The following is a 20,793-nucleotide window of genomic DNA, read 5'->3' as shown; positions in this document are numbered from 1 at the left end:
CAATTGTCCGATTATTCATTGTGGTGAGAAAATCAATTCATTAGCCCAAGCATGTCACGATAGGTGGCGCTGTGCCCATTTCAACTAATAGAGCCACCGTCGGCATTCAAGAAAGATGGGGCCTCTACAAATAGTCAAATTTCCTAACCTTTATGCCTCCTTTCCTTTACCTTTGTGGAAAACGTCATCTGGTCAAGGAGGATTGAAAAGGTGCTTCCTTTCATCATCATCATCTCATCTCATCGTCATCCGCTTATCCGGGGTCGGGTCGCGGGGGGAGCAGCTCAAGCAGGGGGCCCCAGACTTCCCTTTCCCGGGCCACATTGACCAGCTCTGACGGGGGGATCCCGAGGCGTTCCCAGGCCAGTGTTGAGATATAATCTCTCCACCTAGTCCTGGGTCTTCCCCGAGGTCTCCTCCCCACTGGACGTGCCTGAAACACCTCCCAAGGGAGGCGCCCAGTGGGCATCCTTGCCAGATGTAGATCTGGCAAGGTAGATCGAGAGCTTTGCCTTGCGGCTCAGCTCTCTTTTCGTAACAACGGTGCGGTAAAGCAAACGCAATACCGCCCCCGCTGCTCCGATTCTCCGGCCAATCTCACGCTCCATAGTACCCTCACTCGCGAACAAGACCCCGAGGTACTTGAACTCCTTCACTTGGGCTAAGGACTCATTTCCTACCCGGAGTAAGCAATCCACCGGTTTCCTGCTAAGAGTCATGGCCTCAGATTTAGCGGTCCTGATCCTCATCCCAGCCGCTTCACACTCGGCCGCCAGCCGATCCAGTGAGGGCTGAAGGTCACAGGCCGATGATCCAATGAGGACCACATCATCTGCAAAAAGCAGTGACGAGATCCTCAGACCACCGAACTGCAACCCCTCCCCACCACGACTACGCCTCGATATCCTGTCCATGTATATCACAAACAGGATTCGTGACAAGGTGCAGCCCTGGCGGAGACCAGCACCCACTGAGAACGAAACTGGCCGAGGACTTAAACACAGCTCTCGCTTTGGGAGTACAGAGATTGGATGGCTTACCCCATACTCCCGCAGCACCTCCCACAGTTTCTCCCGGGGGACCCGGTCATACGCCTTCTCCAGATACACAAAACACATGTAGACCGGATGGGCATACTCCCAGGCCCCCTCCAGGATCCTTGCGAGAGTGAAGAGCTGGTCCGTAGTTCCACGTCCGGGGCGAAAACTGCATTGTTCGACGATCGGCCGAACCCTCCTTTCCAGCACCTTGGAGTAGACTTTACCAGGGAGGCTGAGAAGTGTGATACCCCGGTAATTGGCACACACTCTCTGGTCCCCCTTTTTGAACAGGGGAACCACCACCCCGGTTTGCCACTCCTTTGGCACTGTACCCGACTGCCACGCGATGTTGAATAGGCGTGTCAACCATGACAGCCCCTCAACACCCAGAGCCTTTAGCATTTCTGGCCGGATCTCATCAATCCCTGGGGCTTTGCCACTGCGGAGATGTTTGACTACCTCAGTGACCTCCACCATGGAAATTGACGACGAAACACCATCAACCTCGAGCTCTGCCTCCAACATAGAGGGCGTGTTATTCGGATTCAGGAGTTCCTCAAAGTTTTCCTTCCAACGTCCGACAACCTCCTCAGTTGAGGTCAACAGAGTCCCATCCTTACTGTACACAGCTTGGATGGTTCCCTGTTTCCCCCTCCTGAGGTGCCGGAGAGTCTTCCAGAAACACTTTGGTGCCGACCGAAAGTCCTTCTCCATGGCCTCTCTTCTCCCACACCCGCTGCTTAGCCTCCGATACGGCAGCAGCTGCAGCCCTTCGAGCCTGTCGGTACCCTGCAACCGAGTCAGGAGACCCCCAGGATATCATATCCCGGAAGGCCTCCTTCTTCAATCGGACGGCTTCCCTGACCACCGGTGTCCACCACGTTGTCCGAGGGTTACCGCCCCTTGAGGAGCCTAAGACCCTGAGGCCACAGCTAGCCACCGCAGCTTCAGCAATGGAGGCTTTGAACACCGCCCACTCCGGCTCAATGCCCCCAACCTCCACAGGAATGCCAGAAAAACTCCGCCGGAGGTGTGAGTTGAAGATACCTAGGACGGGGGCCTCCTCCAGACGTTCCCAATTCACCTGCACTACTCGTTTGGGCTTACCAGGTCTATCCGGAAATTTCCCCCATTCCCTGATCCAACTCACCACCAGATGGTGGTCGGTTGACAGTTCCGCCCCTCTCTTAACCCGAGTGTCCAAAACATGCGGCCTCAGATCAGATGACACGATCACGAAATCGATCATCGATCTTCGGCCTAGGGTACTCTGGTACCAGGTACACTTATGAGCACCCTTATGTTCGAACATGGTGTTCGTTATGGATAATCCATGACTAGCACAGAAGTCCAATAACAAACGACCGCTCGGGTTTAGATCAGGGAGGCCGTTCCTCCTCACCACGCCTCTCCAGGTGTCTCCATCGTTGCCGACGTGGGCGTTGAAGTCTCCCAGCAGAACTACGGAGTCCCCTACTGGAGCCCCATACAGGACTCCATTCAGGGTCTCCAAGAAGGCAGAGTATTCTGAACTGCTGTTTGGTGCATACGCACAAACAACAGTCAGAGTTTTCCCCCCTACAACCCTTAGGCGCAGGGAGGCGACCCTCTCGTCTACCGGGGTAAACTCCAACACCGCGGCGCTCAGCCGGGGATTTATGAGTATCCCCACACCCGCCCGGCGCCTCACGCCCTCGGCAACTCCGGAGAAGAATAGAGTCCAACCCTTATCCAGGAGTACGGTACCAGAGCTGAGACTGTGCGTGGAGCTAAGCCCCACCAGATCCAACTGATAGCGCTCCACCTCCCTCACAAGCTCCAGTTCCTTTCCTCACAGCGAGGTGACGTTCCACGTCACCAGAGCCAGCTTCTGCCGCCCGGGTCTGGTCCGTCGAGACCCCTGACCTTCGCTGCCACCCATGTGGCTGCGCACCCGACCCCAACGGGTCTTCCCACAGGTGGTGGGCCCATGGGATGAAGAGAGGGGGGGTGCCATGTAGTTTGTTCAGGCTGTGCCCGACCGGGTTCCGTGGCAAACCCGGCCACCAGGCGCTCGCCATCGAGCCCTCCGTCTAGGCCAGGCTCCAGACGGGGGCCCCGGGCTTCCTCCGGGCCGGGTCACATCTCCTCTTTTTCCGTTATTCATTGGAGTTTTTGAACCATTCTTAGTCTGGCCCCTCACCTGAGACCACTCTGCCATGAGAGACCCTACCAGGAGCACAAGGCTCCAGACAACACAGCCCTCAGGTTCACAGGGACACGCAAACCTCTCCACCACGATAAGGTGACGGTTCCTTTCAAACATAGGAAAAGACAGCACTGTTTAAAATGTATTCGGGAATATTTTTGGCCACTTGAATCCCAATTCACATGTGGAAAAAAAGAGGCTCAATTTACGTTGATGTTGAAATTAACTGCCCCCTAGCCTGGGTATACCCATGCTGCCTTGCGCACGATTTCAATTGGCGCTGCCAGGCAGCCTGGATTCCATGGATTCCATGGATTCGATTTTCGCCTGAGATAGGGAACCAATCACAGAACGGGGAGGGACGGCAAGACGATTACAGCAACCCACCGAAGCTATCGTAAACTAAGCCTGGTCGTAACTGCTAAGTAGGTCTTAGTTAAGAGCTGGCGTTAGAATGGAACTAACACCGGTTGCACCAACAGGACTTACGCCTGGTCTTAACTACGCCCGGTCTTACATTTGAGAGTCCTACCTCTCCTTTCTACAGGGGCGGCCATCTTTAAACGTGACAGGTGGATCCATAGACAATAAGCATGTGATACATGCTCTGACAAATACTTACCTTTTTTCAATAGACTGATTTCCATCTTTAAACGTGACAGGGGGATCCATAGACCAGTCACAGCTGGGTTCAGGGGAGTCTGCTCTGTCCTGCTGCTCGGGGCTTCAATACGAAACACACGCAACTTTTACTCAGTTTCAGTCATGAAACTAATAGTTTTGTGATAAATCAGTGTTGACCTCTGAGATGGACATAAACCCAGACAGTGAGAGATCCTCTTACCTTTCAGCTTCGCCCTGGGGGCCAAGTTCCCTAGACATGGTGCTTTTAGAAGTAGGACCCCCCTCCTCCATCTCCTCTTTAAAGGTAGACGGGAGACTTGGACACAAACACAACTACATATCTTGTGGATTACATTTTAAGACTTCATATGCTCTTCCACAAATCATTTACACAACTCTCTCTCTCTCCGACCAAGAGAAAATAACTGAAAGGGCCGGGACACGGATCCGGTCCGGGTTCTGAAGGTTCTAGACAGCTAGGTTAAAGGGGAGCATGCAGATATGTATTCCATCTGGATACTTTCACCGGGGGCGGTGTGTTAGAATGGTTTAGTAGTGCCCAATAAACGGCTCCGGGCAATCGTAAACCACGCCTCAAATACGAGAGAATGAATGTGTGGTTCCCAGACCTCATCTCAATGTAGATGAGATGAGGTCTGGCGTTAGCCAGGCTAACTGCCCCCAGTAGTCTTTCTTAAATGTGAAGTTGGCCTTTTATTTTCTTACGGTTAATACTGTGTGCTTAATAACCAGCAATAAATGAATTAATTTAGATTCAAATAATGTTTCTGGAATTGGTATCCATTATTATCATTTGGATGGCCATGGAGGCCCTGGGCCTCTATGACAACAGTGCGAGTATCGTCGCCTTATACTTCCGGCTCACGGCCCCGGGAAAAGATCTCGATCATGCGCAGAACACAAAATCAGATTCCAATCAAATTAAATGTATGCTATACATGCACGCTTAATGCCACTATCAATCGAATAATCTAGCTGTCTTAATCCGACTATGAGTAACCTGATTCGAGTCGACTTTAGTCCAACTAAGGTGTGTACATGCATCTTAATAATCCAATCATGGTCGGACTAAGCCAATAATTTGATTTTCTTGAGTCACGTAAACGCACTGAATGAGTGCGTTTATATTGGCACATTGCTTTGTTGAATGATATGTGTTTTCCATACCTGTTCAGGAGGACTGGGACATCTGCAAATACCATATCAACTCCACAGTGACCGACGGCTATGCCATCACTATCATCACCAGCCGCGTGGTCAATCGCAGGGATCAGCCAACGGAAATAGAATTCCACGTCAAGATTCCAAAGAACGCCTTCATTAGTCAATTCAAAATGTGACTGGCTATCAAATTCACCTTGAATCGTGTAATTCAAATTTCCTTCAGACTTTGTGCAGTTCAAACAATGTTGGTGTTCTCCAGGTCGATCGAGGGTCAGATGTACGACGGAGTGGTAAAGGCCAAGGAAGAGGCTCAGCAGCAGTACAGTGAGGCAATGTCCCGTGGTCAGAGCGCTGGGCTCGTCAGGTAGGTCTACATTGTATATCAGGTGTCTACAGACATTATTGATCTACATACATTATATAACATCAGGTTAGTGCAAATTGAGGTTTGTCAAAATTAGGTCGGCATTAGGGATCTGCTATGCCAACATTATAAATCAGGAAGATCACCATAATAGATTTGGTAGTTCTACATTATAGATCAGGTAGTCCTGCAGTACATTATATATCAATGTCTACAGACATTATAGAACAAGTAGGTCTACGTGATAGATCAAGTAGGCCCACATCATAGATCAGCTCTATTGTTAGTAATGCAGAATATACATGGTAAAAGTTTTTTTTTATTGCATGAAAAAGGATTAACCAATTGCTAGGTATATAGTGTATAGTAAGCCTTGTTATACCATGGAAACAAACAAGGCTTCCCTTTACAGTGCAGTGTTTCAGCTTTCGTTCACTAAATTCACTAAAATTGTGAATTGTACAAACATCTGCAAGAATGTTCCCAGTATTTAAGAAGGTTTACCATGACACTAGAAGCAGAATGGTACTGTGGAGGTTGTTACCAGGATAGTATTGATCTAATTTCTTACTTAAAGGTTGGGTATGGGATTTGCGAAACGCCAGCAGATTTTGAAAATGCACAACTCAAATGGTCATACCCCCTCTCCTTCAATGCTGACTCTGACTCCACCCATTCCAAGTACCTGGACGCGCAATCATGCACGAGCGCGAACACAGATGCGCGACAGCGAGCCAGGCTAGCGTAGGTTTTCGTTAAACAACATGGCAACATTAAAAAAACAACATGGGGATGGTGGCGTCTTGTCTGCCATGGAAATTGTCTTCTACTGCTAGGTCCAAATGTGGATTAACTAGTTCCAGTAGCTACCGCAGGATAACAACAAACAGGAGCTTGCTCTGGGTCACAAGCTCTGGGTCACGAGTACTGCCCGAAGGGGTCGCGCGCGGGGGAGGGGGAGTGCAGTACGACCGTTTGATTGACGTACTTACTGTCCAATGCAACTCGGTGGCTCTGGAAATCATTGGCTGGAGTTTTTCGAGCCCTGCCCGATCCACAGATGATTGACTTGTTTAATTTTCATGTCAGTACTTCTAACTCAGTGGCTGTAAGTGGGTTATGATAAGGATTTCAAGTAATTCTGCAAAAATGGCCAAAAAAGCGAATTCCATACCCAACCTTTAAGTAAAAACAGTTTAATTGTTTCTAAGGAACGTCTAATGAACAATGACTATTTCAGAAAAATAATTAATCGTAATCTTAATTTCTGTATAATTAAACTTGGGCTGTTTCCAACATTATCATTTGATAACTATATTGTAACATGAATGGATGTGTAATAGAGGAGGTGCTTCTAAGAATTGTTTGCCTAATTTCCTAGGAAGTATGCAATTATATCTTAGTTATTACCAACCTAAAACAATTGCAATTACATAGTATTTTGTTGAGTTGATGGATGATAGTGGACGTTTTTCTTTCAGTTGTGGTTTCTCTGTATTTACCTCTGATGTACTGGTCGTAATTGCCCTATAAAATAATATAATTTGCCATATATTTAGCAGGCAAGTACTTAGAAATGAAGGGACTGAAAAGGGAAGGGTTACCATTATGGTTAAATGTATTATCTAACCATGGACAACACAATTGAAAAATTTTGTGAGAAACGTTGTCTTGTGATATGACTGTCGATATTTCACAAAATGTATTTTGTCATTGTTTTCCCACATTTTTCTGCAGAAAACCTTTAGGGGAACCCCCCTTTAAAACAATGATTATCAGTTGTTCTCTACTATGTTTCCATAATGAATAATCTTGCCTGCAGTTCTGTTGGGAGATCCCTCGAGGAGTTTACGACCTCTGTCACTGTGGCTGCTCACCAAAAAGTGACCTTCGAGCTCACCCATGAGGAGCTGCTGAAGAGGAGGCTTGGGCAGTATGAGCTCCAGATCTACGCTCGGCCCATGCAGCCGGTCAATGATTTCAAGGTACGCTGTCATGGTTTTTTATACAAATTAGTATTACAGGTTGGAATACGTATTACAAATGCAGCACTGTCAAATTGCTTTTATGTGGCCTTGACATGGACAAGTGTCTGTATCTCTTTGTCTCTGGAAGATTGATGTTAGCATCTATGAACAACCAGACATAGTGTTCTCAGTGGTTAAAGGAGGATTAAATCACCCTAATCTTGCTACCATCGGTGCCGCAGAAAGTCAAAATCAGGTACAAAATAACCTGCACCGAATACAAACACAAAATGAATACCTTATTTCAGATGAACATTGCAGAAGAATACTCTTGACGATCTCAGTCCCCTCATCAGATCTGTGCTGACCTTTCTGTTTCAGTTGGATGTCCATTTCCACCCAACAGTGGAGCAGCAGACCCTTTGCGGGGCCTGTGGAGATGACGGTTTGAACGGAGATTTGGTGATTGTATATGATGTCTTCAGGGATGACACCCTGGGACACCTCAAGGTACAGTCCCAGTGAAGAGCGCACCATTCACCAACTATTGTATCTGAAAATCCCATCTAAGAATCCTTCATCCACCTTCTAATGACCACACCTTCTTCCCACCGCCTCCAAGGAATCGGACGGGTTTTTTGTCCATCACTTTGCTCCAACTGGATTGGCCCGCATTTCAAAGAACGTCATCTTCGTTATCGATCAAAGTGGCTCAATGCATGGCAGGAAGATGCGCCAGGTAAGGCTACCGCGATGAGGTACTGCTATTTAGCAATGCTAACATTGGATTTGTCGAAAGAAAAATGTTAAATATCCAGTTTATTATTCCCATATTGACATATTGAGAATGATTAAATGTTGTGTGAACCTGTTAGTTATGGAAACCACAGATGGCTGTCATCCAGTTTCTAAGGACCACATTATGTGCAATCCATAGGCCACACATTGGCAAAAGGTTAAAACATCTCAAACTATTACTTGTGTGTCTGTGTGAGAGTATGATTAAATTCAATAGTTTGAAATAGCTTTAAAGTGAAGGTTTTTGATGGTGTCGTAAGCACCTTGCAGATTTTCACATGACTGCTGTACTGTCCTCCTTTAACCTTTGTTCAGACTCGTGCTGCATTAGTTCATATCCTTGCAGACCTGGCGACGGATGACTATTTTGGTTTGATCACTTTCAACCACGCCGTCCATCCATGGAAGAGGGAACTTGTCCAGGCTAACGAACACAATGTTGGTATTGCAAAAGAGTTTGCACGAACAATCGAAGATAGCGGATGTGAGTGTATTAACATGAAACCTATCTATCTATCTATCTATAGATATTAGTGCTGTCAAGCGATTAAAATAATTAATCGTGATTAATCGCATTAATGTCATAGTTAACTCACAATTCATCATGGGGAATGGCGATTAATCACAAATGTTTTTTCTATGCTAATATCCCTTGATTTCTTTGTCCCATTAATTTTTCTAATTTTAATGCTCTTATCAACATGGAGAAGTGCATCGGCTTGCCTTGTGCAAATGTTTTTTTATTGATAACAACATTGGCATATACTGATCAAAACAGGACGATACAAAAAAAAGCCTACAGTGCAATTAAACGATGAACATACAAACATACTGCCTTGAACATAGCAGTCAGGCTACTGCTTCTTTGTTTGAAGATTTTTTTACTTTTTTTTATAAAATAATTGCGTTAATCTCGTGATAAAAAAATTAACGCCGTTAAAATTGGTTTGCGTTAACGCCGTTAATAAGGCGTTTAACTGACAGCACTAATATATATATAGATATGTATATATATATACACACACACACACAGGGTTATATGCACATTATTTATGTACAGTAAATATCTATCTACGGATACATATATGCACACGCACATACATATGCAGTGTTTGGTAATGTTACACTTAGAACAGGGGTTCTCAAAGTTTTGACAGCTGAGTGCCAATTTAGGAACCCAGAATTTGACTGAGGGCTGGCAAAGGAAAAAATTTGGCCGGAAACGCTGTCATCATCCCAGTGGTGAAAAAAAACATTGCACCGTGGACCTCTGGGAGTGAGGTCAAGTGAGGTCTGATCACGAAACTGAGGTTCATCCTTTCAAAATAATGTACAGTCGGATTAAAACTAACAAGTGTAACAGGATTTTATTGAAAGCTAGAGAGAGTCAACTTTTCTCTTTATATATATTCTGCGGGCCGCCACTGGCCCGTGGGCCGCACTTTGAGAACCAATGACTTAGAAGTAACATTAATGAGTTACCCACTGTAAAAAAGAAAAACTTCACTTTTTGTTACCAATAATAAAAATCCTTCTGTGATTTCTTTCCCATTGGTTAAAACAGCGTTCACTACTCACTAATATGGCTGCGTTTATCGCTGAGTATAAGCTAAATTCAGTCCAGGAGGGTAAACTGAGCTTGCTGCAAAGAGATATTTCAAATCACATTTTGCAGGATTTTTGCATGCGGCTCCTTTCAACATTCCTCTTCCTGCAAAAAACACAGTAATCTTGTTGAAATATTAGGCAGCAGACAGTGCGCTATGTGTCTACACTACTGTATCGTAAATAGCATCGTTCTCGCTGAGCTTTACATGCACATTTCACAGGTACCCTCGAACAGTAGGAAAGAAACGGAAACAGTGGCAATGCATCTGTTATTTTAAAGTAAAAGATGCTTTTCTGAAAATGTAACAAACTAACGGATTGCTTGAATTGCAAAACTAATGCATTCCTTAATCTTAGTTATGTGATTGTCCCTTTGTAGCACAATGCCTCCAACACGATATCTATATGAAGACTATAGAACATGACATATCATCCTATTCTACTGTTAATGGTCACTCTTTTTGTCATTGTAGTGACGGACATTAATTCCGCCTTGTTGGAAGGTGCAAAAATGCTAAATCAGAACCCCCGAGATGGTTCAGCATCTATTCTTATTCTGCTCACCGATGGAGACCCTACCACCGGTAAGACACAGTTAGACCTAACAACTAGTAAGACCCTACCACTGGTGAGACACAGTTACGTAGACCTAACAACTAGTAAGACCCTACCACTGGTGAGACACAGTTAGACCTAACAATTAGTAAGACCTTACGAGTAAGACCAAACCATTACAAAGACAGTACCACTGGTAAGACACAGTTAGACCTAACAACTATTAAGAACTTACGAGTAAGACCAAACCATTAGAAAGACCCTACCACTGGTAAGACACAGTAAGAACCAACAACAAGCAGGACCTTATGAGTAAGACCAAACCCGTGGTACGACCCAACCACTAGTAAGACTTAACCATTAGTAAGACCGAATCACTAGTATAGACCCAACCCCTTGTAAGACTTAACTACTAGCAAGAACTAATCACTAGTATAATACCCAGCCCCTAGTAAGACTTAACCAATATTAAGAACTAATCATTAGGATAAGACCCAGCCCTAAGACTTAAACAATAGTGAGAACTAATCCCAAGTATAAGACCCAGCCCTAAGATTTAACCAATAGTTAGAGCTAATCACTGGTATAAATCCCAAATGCTAGAAAGAACTGAGCACCAGTAAGAACTAATCACTAGTATAAGACTCAACCACTAGTAAAACCCAACCACTGTTTTTTCATTGCAGGGGAAACAAATCCTGTAAAAATACAGAAGAATGTGATGCGGGCCATCAATAAGAAGTTTCCATTGTACTGTCTTGGTTTTGGTCATGATGTCAATTTTGAATTCCTGGAGAAAATGTCCCTAGAAAACAGCGGAGTAGCGCGACGCATCTACGATGACGCTGATGCCGATCTTCAGCTGAAGGTGAAACAGAAATAACTCATGTCATTATACACTCTACACAATTATTATAATCCATCTGCATGTAATCATGAAGTTATCATCAATCAAATACAATTATGAATAATCATCCATCTGAAAACAATTATGAAGATATCCTAATTCTAAATACAATAATGAGGTTATCATCCATCTGAATACAATTACTATCATCAATCTAAATAAAATTATGAAGTTATCATCAATCGAATGGACAAAAAAACTTTCACAAATGTCTTCCTCCTCAACTCTTGTTTGCGTGTCCACACCTCTTATAAAGTCCTATTACCTCCACAGGGTTTCTATGCAGAGGTGGCTACTCCTCTGTTAACCAACGTGATGTTGATCTATGAAGGCGGGGCTAATCTCACACAGACTAATTTCAGCCACTATTACAACGGCTCTGAGATTGTTGTCGCTGGCCAGATCACCGACAACAATATTGAAACCTTCTCTCCACGGGTTGTAGCCATCTCGGTAAGAGTGTCAACAGTGTGTGTCATATTTTGCTAGTTTGGTTTACATATAAAATAAACAAGATGTTTTTTTATTTTACTTATCAAAATGTGTTCCATCTGTCACCCAGGGAAACAAACATGTGGAATTTTCTGAAACAAATTCCAGTACTGTAATGACAGCATCTATGTCAGAGAGCAACACCAGAAGGCTTTGGGCCTACCTGACAGTAAAGCAGCTCCTGGATAAAGAGTATTTATGTCAAGTGTCTCATAGAATCAATTTTCAAACTGAAACATTGAGTGATCTCAAACAGCTTTTAATAAGAACATGTTTGTATAAAGAGATATTTCACGCTGTGTCTAACATTATGAATCCAGGTTACAGCTAGATGGTGAGGAAAAGGAACGGGCCAAACAGGAGGTGCTTGAACTGTCTCTGAAGTACCGATTTGTGACTCCACACACCTCCATGGTGGTGACAAAACCTCCCGGAGAGAACGCACAAGTGCTCCATAAACCCAAGGAAGGAGAAAAGCATCCATCGCCTCAAGGGGGATCTTTTGGAATTGTTCAGTCCTCAGCGGATTACGATGGTAAGCTTTACTTTAACACATGTGCATTGTTTATTGTTTTAAAGGGAAACCTCACCCATTTGCATTAAGCTTTGTATCGTTAGAAACCCAGTCATATTTTTGAATGGTCGTGCCTCCTTCCATAATTTTCCCCTAAACGGGAGAATCCGTATCTACTTCTAACAATTTCTGCTTTAAATGACGCAAAATTTCGTCTTTTAAAGCAGGTAGTGTAAAGGCAGATTCATACCTCCGGATCCGGACGAAACTCGTCCGTCCATACCAAACGTTGTCTCCGAGACTACCTTTCATACCTCCATCCAGTTTGTCTCTGAGACTACCCTTCATACCTCCGTCCAGTTTCAGCTTTGTTATGGATGTGACGCAATACATCCTCTAGAGGGCAGTGACTCTCGTGTCCTAAATTTCCGGCATCGACAATCGCAAACATGGCATCTGTAGAGGAGTTGATTTTACTTTGTGTCATCCGAAATCGGCAAAAAAAAAGGTGCAAAAAGTGTACCTTTTCTGTCTAAAATCCTGGAACGTGTAAACAACTCATCACCTACCTTCACACCAACGACCTCTTTGAACTCTTCCAATCCGGTTTCCGCTCCAAACACAGTACAGAAACTGCCCTCCTCAAAGTGACCAATGACCTTCTGCTATCCTCTGACACTGGCTCCCTCAATATCCTCATCCTCCTTGACCTCAGTGCTGCCTTTGACATGATCAATCACTCCATTCTCCGTCTCCAATCCACCCTTGGCATCACTGGCACCGCCCTCTCCTGGCTCGGATCCTATCTCTCCGACAGACATCAATTCATCGTCATCAACAACTGTGCTTCAACCACTACTCCTCATCCACGGTGTCCCCCAGGGTTCTGTGCTTGGTCCACTCCTCTTCATTCTGTACATGCTTCCTCTTGGTCAGATCCTCCGTCACCATGGACTCCGGTTCCACTGTTACGCCGATGACACACAGCTTTACCTCCCCTCCAAAACCATCAGTCCTTCCACCCTCTCAACCCTCTCCAACTGTTTGACTGACATCGAGACCTGGATGCAAAACAGCTTTCTCAAACTCAACTCCAACAAATCCGAAATTCTCATCAATGGTCCTGACACCCTCACTCACTCCACTCAGAACTTCACCCTTAACATTGATGGCTCCACCATCACCCCCACCACCAAAATCCGTAACCTTGGAGTTATCCTGGACCCCACTCTCTCCTTCCTCCCCCTTGTTAACCATATTACCAAAACTGCCTTTTTCCACCTCCGAAACACCGCCTGCCTCCGCCCCCAACCTGTCTACCACTGCTGCGACACTCATCCATGCTTTAATTTCATCCAGGCTTGACTACTGCAATGGTCTTCTCTACGGCACCACCAACAAAGTCCTCAGAAAAATTCAATAAGTCCAGAACTCAGCTGCACGTCTCCTCACTGGTACCTGCTCCAGAGAACACATCACACCTGTCCTCCGTGAACTCCATTGGCTTCCACTTAAACACAGAATCAACTCCAAAATCTTACTCATCACCTACAAGGCCCTCAACAGCCTAGTCCCCCCCTACCTTGCCGACCTCCTCCATCACCACGCCCCCTCCCGATTCCTCAGGTCGATCTCTGCCAACCTGCTACAAGTTCCATGGACTGAGCGCGGGACTTGGGGTGATCGGGCCTTTTCAGTTGCTGCCCCCACCCTTTGGAATTCACTCCCCTCCCACATCAAAGTCTCTCCAACCCTCTCTTCTTTTAAATCTGCACTCAAAACATACCTTTTTACACTAGCCTTCCCCACCTAACTCCCACCTTATTCTTCATGTTTAACCTCTGTTTTTCTTTTTTTTTCCTAGTCTGTCTTGCATAGTTTTGATAGGGCAATATGTTAAGGGTCTTAGTGTACCATATTAAGCGCTATATAAATTTAATTTATTATTATTATTATTATTAGGCCTAAGTGTGGCATGTGACCACCCTCACCAACACACAGATTCTCTCCCCAAAATGTTGCGCCATTTTTAAAAAAAACAGTTGCAACTCATTGCCAAAGCAGATGAACAATAAAATAAAAAGGTCAGGTATATAGTATAATACAAGTATAAAACTTTAACAATACAATATATATATATACATATCAGATATACTAGTCTCTCTATTTTCGCGAATCCTTGGACTTCTGACTCTATAATTCTGCCTCGATCTCCGTTTGTATTGCTCCGTCTCCCGGAGCACTCCGGATTCGTAAGCTCAGAGGCGACAGACCCACTGACGGACAAAACGAATGCTGGTTACAAATAAATTATAAAAATACACACCATGAAGTAATTTTTTCGTGCAGGCAAGTATTCATGTAGTAAGCGGGATAATGTATAGAACGTCGCCGACGCCAGCACTCCCAAAATAACCCCCACTACAAGTCTTTACTTGTTCTGGAAGTACCAAGGACGTCCATTAACCCGACACAATCTTTAATTCATAATATCATCCGGAGGCACACACTGCTTTTGTTTGTATCGTGAACCTACGGACTTCAGTGGGGGTTTCACTCCGTCTGCGCACGGCACCTTCTCAACGAGCAGGTGTGCGCCTGCAGCCAGAGGGGGCGCCAAAATACCTATTCCCAACACAATGTTATGCAGTACTTCATTGATATCCGCTACGCAGCGCGATTTTTTTTTTAATGCTCGTGGCGCCCCCCATGTGACTTGGCGCCCCCCCACAAATATGCCGCCCCGGGCGGCTGCCTGGTTCGCCCGTACCTAAAACCGCCACTGGTCCCGGGAGTTCGCAAACGGCAACATCACTTCTCCTGCATGCTGCTGTTCACGCTGTACTGCAAGGAGTGAACGCTGATTGGCTGTTATGCTACGTCCATCAGGGAGTGAATGCTGATTGGCTGTTATGCTACGTCCCTCAGGGAGTGAATGCTGATTGGCTGTTATGCTACGTCCCTCAGGGAGTGAACGCTGATTGGCATTGTGGGAGTTGTAGCCTTTAATCCGCAAGCGCCAAAAATACACTGTGCCTTTTCTCGGTCAAGAAGGCACAAAATTTGAAATTGATGTTGCTATTCAACTAAATATATGACCCACTTTCAATACAGACTCATGTCTCCACCGCTGAAATTCTCCTTTAAGATTTTTGCGCCGTTACTGTATCTCTTGTTCATTCAAATCTCTTCTCTCCCAGATCCCTCTGCCACAGCTGGAAGATTACATGGTATGATGCCTTGCTTCTTAATATTGGCAGGCCAGCAAAATATGTATATGAACTTTCGGAGCATTATGTCATCCATGTCATTGTATTATCATTCCGTTCCAGGAGGGGGGCATTTTCTTCATCACTACATTATGCGTAAGTCTGTTTATTATGTATACAATGCTAACTTAACTTTACTAATGCTTCAAAGTTGCTGTGATTCAATATGCTGCCATTTTGAAGAATTAAATTGTCACTGTATTGTGACCAATTGTTTCTGCTAGAATGTGAACACAGTGACAATGTGTTTTGGGCCAAGAGTTCCAACACGCAACACATGATGTGCATGCAACACATCCAGATGTGCAACACATCTGTGCACACAAATAATTATGAGCACTTTCATGTCACTGGTATGCTGTATTTCTCTGCCCACATGAGTTATTATATAGCCTGAAAGGGAGAAATCCTTAATTGAGCGCCCAAATAAACAATGCAGCACGCAACTGACCTCCCTGTGGTGTTTACGTGTTGTAGCGACCCGGCCCCAGGAATGTCTCTCTCACGTCAGAAATACCACACTCCAAGACGCGTTCAAAGCCCGGTGGGGCATTTATTCATTAATAATAAAAGTAAACTGCGGGGTCGGTACCCAATGCAGGAAAAACAAAAATCATACAAGCGACTCCGTGAGCCACGCTGGCGTCCAGGGAATTGTCTCTCCGGTCCGGGCCGGTCTCGCCCCAGGCAAGGGAGGTCGCTCACCTGGCGTGCGCCGTTTGGGAAGTCCGTTAAATCCAGGCGTCTGCTTAGCCGTATCGGGTCCTGGGGTTACTCTCCTCCGCTCGGTCTCCCGGTTCCCCTCTCTGGGAAAACAAACAGCTTTTTAAAGGGTGCCTCACCCTCTGTCGCAGGTGTCCTCCGTTTCGTTGATTGGAGTTACGCAATGGATGCTCTTTGGCTCCGGCTGGTGGATATCGGCGGTATACGCCCTCCACCACCTCTCCATTGGGCCGCCTCTCCTGAGGGTTTGGGGCCGGGTTGCCACAGTGTAAACCCAGCATTATTAACGGATCGAGGTATGACGAGGTCAGCATCATCACCAATGTCAAAATCCATTACTGGTCTTATTTTGCAAACCCACACCCGCGAATTACCTTCCTTACCCAACTAGACCTGCTATAAATTGATACCGACGCCCGACCCGCACCCGAAGGAAATTAGACATATAAGACTGAACGCCGGGGAATTACACTATTTGGTGGTTTAGATTGGTGCTTTAGATTGCAGTGCAAGAAAAGCAAATCATCCACTTTGGCCAGTTTTAGTTGACTCCTCTGCTCCTGAATAACATCTCCAGCACCGGAGAAGTCTCGCTCGCAATCGCAAAACCTGCGACCGACCCGCGCTGTTCAGGCGTCTGACCCGACCAGCACCCGTGTTCGACACAGTACATTCTTTCCCCCGTTTCATCAAAATTGTGTGGGTCACCCGTCGGGTACCCGAACCCGTGCAGGACTCTGGCCGAAATAACCCCCACTACCAGTCTTTACTAGTTCTGGAAGTACCAGAGACGTCCGAGAACCCGACGCAGTCTTCAATTCATAATATCATCCGGAGGCACACACAGCTTTTGGCCGTGAAATAACATATTATATTATATTATATTATATAGCTATAGATATTATGTTATATTATATTACTTACATAGAGTCCCGGGCTTTTGCAAACAGCGACAATAACTTCTCCTGCATGCTGCTGTTCACGCTGTACTTCAGGCAGTGAACGCTGATTGGCTGTTATGCTACGTCCCTCAGGGAGTGAATGCTGATTGGCTGTTATGCTACGTCCATCAGGGAATGAACGCTGATTGGCATTGTGGGAGTTGTCGCCTTCAATCCGCAAGCGCCAAAAAGACACTTTGCCTTTTCTCGGTCAAGAAGGCACAAAATTTGAAATTGATGTTACTATTCAACTAAATATATGACACACTTTCAATACAGATTCATGTCTCCACTGGTGAAATACTCCTTTAAGATTTTGCACTGTGTCTGTATCTCTTGTTCATCCAAATCTCTTCTCCCCCAGATTCGTCTTCCAGAGGTGCAGGTATGATACCTTGCTTCTGAATATTGGCAGGCCAGCAATATAATTTTATGAACTTTCGAAAGCATTATGTCATTCATGTCATTGTATTATAATTCCGTTCCAGGATGGGGGCATGTTCATGATCAAGACAGTATGGATAGCGGTAAGTCTGTTTATCATGTATAAAATGCCTGATATTTTCTGAATCTACTTTTTTAAAACTTAACTTTATTAATGCTTCAAAGTTGCTGTGATTCAATATCCTGCCATTTTGAAGAATTAAATTGTTACTGTATTGTGACCAATTGTTTCTACTAGAATGTGAACACAATGACAATGTGTTTTGGGCCAAGAGTTCCAACAAGCAACACATGATGATCATGCAACACATCCAGATGTGCAACACTTCTGTGCACACAAATAATTATGAACACTTTATGAACACTTTCATAGCACTGCTGTGCTGTATTTCTCTGCCCACATGAGTTATTATAGCATGAGAGGGAACAAACCTTATTTGAGCGCCAAAATAAACAAGGTAGCACGCAACTGACCTCCCTGTGGTGTTTATGAGTAAATCCGGATCAAGATATGGCGATGTCAGCATCATCACCAGTGTCAGATTCCTTTACAGTCGTCAGAATACCCTCTGTGTTTACCCCCACTCGTGGTAAGGTTTCATGTTTTCTTTTTTTTCTTTTTCTTCTACCATACATTTTTCTTTACAGTCCTTTTTTACAGCCATTTCAGCAACACACACACACACACACACACACACACACACACACACACACACACACACACACACACACACACACACACACACACACACACACACACACACACACACACACACACACATTATATGTATGTGTACACACACACAGATATGTTTCCATGTTAATCACTTAACTTCATTTTTGTGATATTATAGTGTGGGAGTGTGTGTGGTGATGCTGGTTTAACCTGTGCGCACTGATGACTATGTGCAGTGCAACAGTTCCATCATCCCCACACACTCCACGTATAGCTTTATTGGAATTTCATGGATACCCAAAATGAGAGTGATTGTGTTTGAATCTAAATTCTGTCTCAATTTTTTATTTTACCCTAAAGTTTTGTAAGTGTGCTCTGAGTTTGCGGAACTGAAAAAATGTATTTTTAATTGTGCTTCAGATTTGAGAATACCAATATAGGTTGGTCATTCTAGAAAATTCTAGAAAATATGTCTAAATCGGGGAATAAGTTTGCAAATTCTCACATTTGTAAATTAATTGAAGAATACATACACAAACCACCACAAAAACTGTCAACAAATACATCAATATACAATTATACTTTTGGACCAAATTGCCTGTCGAGCAATAACATGACAGATGACAAAATACTTAAGAGTGAAATTAAACTCCATAACTGTACCCTGAAAAGCAGTGTCATCAACATGCAATTGCAAGCTGTTCTTGTGTTAGTCAGGCACTTATTGTTAATTTTTCTTTCTTTTTCTTAGTTTCTATAACGACTGTTCTCCAGATGTTTGTGCGAAAAACAGTCAATGGGAGCTTGCCACTGTGTTACGATCTCAACGAATTAAGGCCTCTTAAACTACTGCACAATCCCAACAGAGGTCACTACTGAGTCATTTAAATTCATATAATCCGATTTATCTGTCTGTCTGTCTGTCTGTCTGTCTGTCTGTCTGTCTGTCTGTCTGTCTGTCTGTCTGTCTGTCTGTCTGTCTGTCTGTCTAGCGTGATACATATAAATCTATCTATCGTGATTTATATAAATCAATATCCATCTATTGTGATATATAGATTGATATCTATATCTATCTATCGTGATATATATAAATCGATATCAATTTATCTATCTATCGTGATACATGAATTGATATCTATCTATCGTGATATATGAATCGATATCTATCTATCTCGATATAAATGAATCGATATCTATCTATCGTGATATATGAATCGATATCTATCTATCGTGATATATGAATCGATATCTATCTATCGTGATATATGAATCGATATCTATATAGTTAAATATATAGTTATTTATATAGTTATATATATAGTTATTATATAGTTATATATATATAGTTATTTCTTGATATAGTTATTTATATAGTTATATATGTTATATACATATATTGTTTTCATGTATTTAGCTATTTGTTTCTGAAAGCTTATCTTTATTGCATTTATCATCCAGAAATTCATTACTGCAGATATGTCCCCACTCTGTAGAGCTCTCTATCAATGGTCAACTGGAGTCATTTCCCAACGTTGGCTTCAAAAGGCTTGTTATCCACAACCAAAACCAACGTATTGACATCAACCAGCGTCATATATGCGTGAACGATGGACAGAATGCAACAAAGATCCGATGGGAGCCGAACATTATTGATATCCAAAGGTGACCAACACACACTTCATAATCCACTGAGAGTTTGGTCTTATTTCGAAGCTTTTTTATGTCCAAATTAGATAAATATGTGTGACAGAAGGTACTTCTTTTATAGGGGAAAACTGATTCAGAGCCACAACAAGACCACCATAATGATCGAAGACTCGCTCTTGATCATAATGCGTCATGAAGAGAAGGGTAAAAGCCTTCTCTGGCCAATCTTCAGTCAGGTCTCCAACGACCCAGTCGAAGGGCTTCTAGGTAACTCGAATTCGCTCTTTCTGCTGTGAGACATGGAGTAATTGTTTAACACATAGGTGTATTTGCTATGTCATTGTATCTTTTAAAACCAAACAGACCAATCATTTGAATGGTTTGTGGTTGCCTTTCAGCTGTCAAACCGTTGGTCTACGAGAGCGTGTCTGCTCCGTCCGGGACAGTAACGGTCAGCGGCAAAACGTTCACGGTTTCAGAGTAAGATTGTTGATCTTTCTATTGGCTCTCCCACACACAAATATTACCATATGGCATTTCCCTCTCGTGATTGTGATTGCGATTAGGCTTACTTACGCTGAAATCAAGATAATTACCTTTTCGACAGGATCGACATTTTCGACTACAGTGTGACATCTGCGCCGAGAGTAAAGTGTTGGTTAACATCTGCAGAGAATGCCTTGGAGGGACGTCAGTTCGATTTTCTTGTCACAAGTTTATAAATGAATAAATTAGAAATGATCTGCAATGCCATTCCTTATTGCACTGTTGCGTTCCTCAGCTTCAGAGGCATTGTCATGTCAACTGTTGGATAAGAAATAAGAGTAGACAAACATTTAAGACACATT

The 20,793-nt window shown here is 44.1% G+C and overlaps 1 protein-coding gene across 1 annotated transcript; it reads left to right on the top strand.

Moving 5' to 3' along the window:
- Positions 1 to 4,676: 4,676 nt before the first annotated feature.
- Positions 4,677 to 20,793, top strand: LOC115557173 (inter-alpha-trypsin inhibitor heavy chain H3-like). The gene is made up of 22 exons (XM_030374786.1): positions 4,677 to 4,710; positions 5,032 to 5,209; positions 5,297 to 5,401; positions 7,224 to 7,386; positions 7,517 to 7,624; positions 7,750 to 7,878; positions 7,991 to 8,107; positions 8,482 to 8,650; positions 10,248 to 10,358; positions 11,016 to 11,197; positions 11,510 to 11,689; positions 11,799 to 11,920; positions 12,049 to 12,263; positions 15,443 to 15,472; positions 15,575 to 15,607; positions 17,540 to 17,560; positions 17,664 to 17,702; positions 19,047 to 19,163; positions 19,792 to 19,960; positions 20,067 to 20,212; positions 20,344 to 20,425; positions 20,553 to 20,793. The coding sequence occupies exons 1-22, from the start codon at positions 4,677 to 4,679 to the stop codon at positions 20,665 to 20,667; spliced, it is 2,565 nt and encodes an 854-aa protein (XP_030230646.1). The 3' UTR covers positions 20,668 to 20,793.

This window comes from Gadus morhua, chromosome 13 (genome assembly GCF_902167405.1).
Source record: "Gadus morhua chromosome 13, gadMor3.0, whole genome shotgun sequence".
NCBI lineage: Eukaryota > Metazoa > Chordata > Actinopteri > Gadiformes > Gadidae > Gadus > Gadus morhua.
Note: the sequence above shows the minus strand (reverse complement) of the source record. Positions and strands in the feature narration are given on the sequence as shown.

Bases quoted from the DNA above. Each gene is read 5' to 3' on its own strand.
- LOC115557173 (XM_030374786.1), top strand. From the start codon at position 4,677: ATGGAGGCCCTGGGCCTCTATGACAACAGTGCGA. The intron at 7,387-7,516 runs GTACGCTGTCAT...TGTCTCTGGAAG, and splicing joins AGCCGGTCAATGATTTCAAG to ATTGATGTTAGCATCTATGA. The intron at 20,426-20,552 runs GTAAGATTGTTG...CCTTTTCGACAG, and splicing joins AAAACGTTCACGGTTTCAGA to GATCGACATTTTCGACTACA.